We start from the raw sequence: 6,026 nt of genomic DNA, 5'->3' as shown, positions 1-6,026 counted from the left end.
TTCATTCAACGAATCCTCTAAAAAACAAGTCGCTATTAAATTAATGCTTTAGTGATTGATATGTAGTATATCAATCACTAAAGCATTAGTAGATATCTTTGTAATTTTTTTCGTATCAATGAAGCATAATGTTTTCATCACACTAACAAATTAGAAATTATATATCCTGAAGTATATTACTGTATTTTTTTTATTTTACTGCAAGTAAACACACACTTTCGAAATAAGGACCATTCTTAGAAGCATCTTAGACTATGACAATAACATGACATCAATATTGAAGAAATCAGATGACATGACAATTTCACATTAACTATCTTGGCGAAGATAAACGGGTCAAGGCATTTAAAAAATTACCAGTACCTAGATTTGAATGTAAAATTTCACCATACAAATTAAAATCATGTTTAAAAACTACAAAGATATACGCGACGTTGTTTCCTTATTGGTATATTGTCCATACGAAAGAGCATATCTTCTGAGCAAAGAGTCAAATGGAGAGTATTGGATACCGTCTTGCAAAACAGATAAGAGCTGCTGGAAAGCCACGGCGCACAAGTTACATTTTGAGGTTATTGATTGGTACATTTTTTTGTAACGGGGTGTAGTATTAATATTAGTGTATTTAGATTTTCAAAGTGGTATACCAGTAGTAATTGGAAAATCAACTTATTCTGTGCACGCTCTGCTCTCGCTCTTTAAATAAGTTTACAGTTGCAAAACCGACCACAACGGCGTTAGGCGCACAAAACCGTATGAAAATGATTTAACAGTTGTAGGTACCTAATGATGAATATTCATACACACCGAAACAATTATGCAGTGATTAAGAAGTTAATAAAATCTAAAATTACGGTATGAGAATAAAACTCCGTACGCAAAGTCGGTTTTAAGGTGTAATATTTTTTTGTTTTTGCCTTGAAAGAATCAATATTAGGTACATTTACAGTTACTCACAGTGACTGATACGTACAGTCTCTTTTTAAGATATTTGGCATGGATTCATCAGCCCAGTGTCACCCACTACGAGTCTACAAGATCTGGCTCCCTAACCACACCCTCACCTGTGTGTATCATGCTGTATACAAAGTCGCTATTAAATCAGATGTAAAGAAGAGGGTTAAGCACAGAGCGGTAACAGTACTCGAATGTTATTTTGAAGGACTTTTATTAGCTTTTTTTCCTAATTTAGAACTGTAAGTTTCCATTTCATTGGATATTTTTAATCGATGTTAAGTTTTTGAAAGTTATAGTAAACCTAAGCAGCAGAGCAAAATAACAATACAATTCTAAAATGTATTGCAAGTAGATTAGATTGTCTATATGTAAACCATTGCTGTAAATTATTTGCATCAATGGTATATAAGATAATTTCTAATTTCATGTACTAACATAGTTTTTAAGCATATTGTTACTAACAAAATGAGTCTTCATAGTTGGTCGATTAAATGAAGATATTATTATATATTATTACTATAAAATAAGTTCGTTAAACATTGCCTTACTCATAAGCCCTTACTCATAGTTACAATTATACCAGGGTATAAGGAATCGACTGCAATGGTTCACAATGGTGGAGCTAGAGAGGCTGCGAGCACACACCAATCTTCGTAGTCCGGAGTTAGCGATATTCGCGCAAATGGCCGTTGGGGATGTATTACCTAAGGACTTGGATGTTTTGGTTGGAATTGTTTTCAATACAACCAGAATAGTTCTATAGTGTACACTCTATTTATATTGTTGAATCCTGACGATCCTATTCAGACTAGTAATATAAACACTTTAAATAATTGTGTTGTCACCGATAAAAAAAAAATTGAATTAAATCAGGTCAAAGTGTAATCTAAAGACTTCGGTTGCATACATACAAAATATAGATGAAGCTAATAAGAGCGTGTTAATAAAAAAGGATGATACTAATCATCTGGTTCATTATCTTCATTTAATAATATCATCTTCATAGTACTCATATATTCATAACAGCGCAGACGACGTCGCGGGTAACAGATAGTCAATCGAATAATTTCAATTTTTCAGGAATTCGAGCCAGGAATCCTAGTCGAGATATGTGAAGATAATGTACTAATCGGTGTCGAAGTGGCGGCTGGAGCGGTAGCGCTCGCGTCTCCGCATTGTCAGCTGCTCCAAGCTGCTAATTATATGAAAGAAGGTTCATAAATTCATCATTAGCATCATCATGTACCCACTGCTGGGACACAAGCCTCCTATGAGGGTTTAGGCCATACTCCACCACGCTGCCCAAGTCCGGGTTGTTAGATGTGATATGTCGTCGAATGTTTTGATTCTCAGACATGCCGGTTTCCTCCACGATGTTTTTTCCTTCACCGTTTCGAGCAGTGGTTTGTTATCCACATGTGCAGATAAATTGAAAAATCAAGTTATTTCCTGCCCGCTCACCTGGTCTCGAACCCCGACTTATCGTTTTTGAAGTCCAAGGTCCTCACCACTGAGCTATAATATTCATAAATTAATTAGCGATATTGAAGGAATATCAGTTTCTGGCACACCTTATGTCCATTGGGCTTTTATCATTAAAACAATATTTTGAATAGAGTAATTTTTAAACTAAGCTCGCTCTAAATAGTTAATACCACTCATAAATATTACAAAAAATAGGATAACATTATTCTTATGTCAATGATTGTTTTCATTCATTGGTCTACAAATTACAGATCAAATCCGCTTGTACACAGAGTTCATTTTTCTAGTGTACCCAGCATTATACATGAGCCCTTATATATTTACACAGTTCATGCAAGACTTGGGCTGGCAGAAATCACAATGTTCCAATTTATACAGGTAAGTTTCATAGTTGAAGTTGTTTTTTATGGCTTTTTTATTTGTGGAAGAAAAGGATCACGGAATGCATCACGAATTACGCTTTATTGCTTAACTAGCTGTGAACTCACGACGGTTATCGCGTGGTAGTCGCGTAAAAAGTAGCCTTTGTGCTAATCCGGACTATCTCAGTACCAAATTCCATACAGATACGATTACCTGTTTTGTGTTGTGTTTTAAAGAGTGACAAACATCCATATATTAATCCATCCATCCATACTCACAAATTTTATATATGGAACATCCTTTAAGTTAAAACAATCATTTATTGATTTTGCCTTCTTTGAAAAGCATATAATTACAATATAATAACAAACATATCGGGTTCTTTATACAGGTGTCCCGCCAATGGTTGCCAGTTGCCCGCTAAGACATAAAAAAGTATTGCATGATTTATGCCGTCATTATTTAACTCACGTGTCATATTTATTTTAAAAGATCATATATTGAGTAATTTTTGGTTATATATTAGGGCTGCAGACATATCGGGTCGAGGTGGACTATCGTTTTTAGACTTGATGTTGTGGACAGCTGCTTTAGAACCCTTCACTCAACATAATGGATCACCAGCTGAACTTAGATGCAGATATATATTCAGGTTTATCAAATTTTACATTAAATTATTGTTTACCATGATATGTCTTATTTAATTATATCTTCATTATGTTTCTTTCTCCGAGTTTGATGTTAATAGGATTTTTTAAAATGGACTCACAAAAAAGGCAATGAAATTTTAACATAGACTGGGCATAATGGTCTTGGGCGGCGATTACCACCTACCTGCAAGTGAGTCACCCTGCTCCATTAAATGATTTGTTAAATATATGGTATTTTCGTAGATATTTTGATAGCAATCGGGACCAGAAGCTAGAGTACCAAGAGTTTAAAGAGTTGATGAGCGCCGCTCGCGCGGCTCGGGAACTGCCCGTAGACTCGCTCAGTGTTGCGAGGGATACCGATGTTTGTCTCCGGTTGGTACTATTCATTTTGTTTTGTATAAACATTTTATAAATTTATTGCACACAAAGCATACTATTTGTTTCTATGGCTATCAAACTGTAATTATAACAATTTTACTCATCGAAATTTGTTCTACGGTTTTCATGTCAAAGATAAAAACGTTCGGCTTTATAATATAAGTAAGATAGTATTTTTCTTTTTTTCTTTATTCAAAACGGTGAAATGGCTTAGGTGTATAAATTATTTTTATTATCGGATTTAATTTTTTTTTGATTGATGTGATTATGGAACTTTTCGAAACATGACGTCTTCGCATGATATTTCGATATATTCCGACGGAAAATTTTGTGAAAAAATAATATAATTACACCTAGGTAGGAACACGTAATTATTTTATTATGTAAATATATTTTTATATATTTTACGGTTGTTGTATCTTTGTGGAAGATAATAAATAGAAATGGTTCCTTTTTATTCGTTTTCCCGCCAAAACAGCACTGGTTTGTGATGATAAACCTCTGTGGCCTCTCGTCATTAAAGAGAAGCCTTTAACAATCTCAGATAATATAATACTGTTATTAATAAACTTTATCTTGTTTCCAAGGCAACTAGGCTTACAACCAAATTCTCAATTGCCGATAGCCGAGTTTCTCCGAGCGGTCAGCGAATTGCGCATACGCGGCACGAGCGCCTTGCTACGGTCCCCGAAAAGCATCGCTGGCTATTTGATAGACTTACAGTGAGTGCTCTTGCTTGACGAATGACGTATTAAAGCTATTTTACTTTGTGGTCTTAAAAATATATTATACTTATGAAATTACCTACCTATAATCAAAGAAAAACATCTAATGTCTAACGCAGCATAGCTGAATATATGTATCGGCTTTATGAATCATATTTTTTGTAAATAAACATTGTAATTTGAAAATTAGTAATAACAGTCAAACTGGAAAATTACATTATAACGTATTTTTGCAGGCATTGGACTTCTACTATACCTAGCAGCTTTGGTTTCAGAATTAAAAAAAATTGTAAATATTGGTGAATTTTTTTTCAGCGAACGAGATAGAGAGATGGCTGCAGCAACTGCTTCTAAAATAATAAACGACCACGGTAATTAAATATTGTAACAAGCTATCAATCCGCTGTGAAACAAAATTAAAATTAGGGCCCGGCCCTATCACTCGGCACTCGAAAATTTATTTTAATTAATAAGTCATTAAATTATAAAATTATTATCCTAATATATAGAAAATTTTATCATATCCATCATATGATATCTAAAATATGCTACAACCATTTTCATTCATCATTTTGGATAAGTATACTCGCAAACTAAAGGAAAATTGATATCTTGAATAAGAATGAGGATTTTAACCAACATGATTGATCTAATTATTGAAAAATATTGAATCTTTTTAAAATACATAACTTGTATTTGGCATGGTGATTGGTGGGTTTTAAAAGTCGGTAATCCATTTGCAGAGACGTAAGGCCTTTGCAAATAGCCTTACGCCTCTGCAAATGTTTATGAGCTGTGATAGCGTTTACCACGACGCAACCCACCAGCTCCTTTGCCAATTATAACATTAATATTAACAAAAAAAAAAGTTTCAAGTGTCCCGGATGCTTCGTCCCACGCGGTCGAACTGAGTTCCATAACATCTGCCGCGCGGCGGAAGGATTACTCCCTCGCCAACTGTGTGGTCAGGCTGCAGAGGAAGGCACCGCCTGAGATGCAGCAGCTGACGAGTTTTGACGGTACTCATTGACGGTTTAAATTTTTCTGTGAGTCATGGATGAAATGAAATGAAATTCTTTATTGCTCATAAAAAACAAAATAAAGAAAAGCTGAACAACAATAAATAAGCAAAAGGCGGCCTTATCGCTAGGTAGCGATCTCTACCAGGCAACCCTTAAAGTAAAAGGAAAAAAAAGAATATATAAAATAGAAGGTGAGCAAAAATAAGGCAATTTAGAAAAATTTGGTGATGGTATTTAAAATTTAAATACATACATATTATACACATACAGACATACACACATACGTACATAATTAACATATAAGTATATATAAACAGATTTATAATAAGTTTAAATACATGAACAAAAATGAAATAACACAATCGTTGGCCTGTTCAATCTGTGACAGATTATATATGCAGCTACATTGTAATCTCTCTTTTTTTTTTTTCTTTTTTTTTTTT

The 6,026-nt window shown here is 34.1% G+C and overlaps 1 protein-coding gene across 1 annotated transcript in view; it reads left to right on the top strand.

Annotated features, from left to right (window-relative positions):
- The first annotated feature begins 403 nt into the window (after positions 1 to 403).
- LOC119829623 overlaps positions 404 to 6,026 on the top strand; it is a 13,821-nt gene continuing 8,198 nt past the window's right edge. Inside the window, exons 1-10 of the mRNA XM_038352270.1 lie at positions 404 to 571; positions 976 to 1,134; positions 1,541 to 1,675; positions 2,047 to 2,170; positions 2,694 to 2,820; positions 3,332 to 3,457; positions 3,699 to 3,830; positions 4,424 to 4,558; positions 4,877 to 4,932; positions 5,431 to 5,580. Of these exons, the coding sequence (XP_038208198.1) occupies positions 404 to 571; positions 976 to 1,134; positions 1,541 to 1,675; positions 2,047 to 2,170; positions 2,694 to 2,820; positions 3,332 to 3,457; positions 3,699 to 3,830; positions 4,424 to 4,558; positions 4,877 to 4,932; positions 5,431 to 5,580 (1,312 nt within the window). The remainder of the gene's footprint in view (positions 572 to 975; positions 1,135 to 1,540; positions 1,676 to 2,046; positions 2,171 to 2,693; positions 2,821 to 3,331; positions 3,458 to 3,698; positions 3,831 to 4,423; positions 4,559 to 4,876; positions 4,933 to 5,430; positions 5,581 to 6,026) is intronic.

The sequence above is a fragment of the Zerene cesonia genome, chromosome 1 (genome assembly GCF_012273895.1).
Source record: "Zerene cesonia ecotype Mississippi chromosome 1, Zerene_cesonia_1.1, whole genome shotgun sequence".
Classification (NCBI taxonomy): domain Eukaryota; kingdom Metazoa; phylum Arthropoda; class Insecta; order Lepidoptera; family Pieridae; genus Zerene; species Zerene cesonia.
Note: the sequence above shows the minus strand (reverse complement) of the source record. Positions and strands in the feature narration are given on the sequence as shown.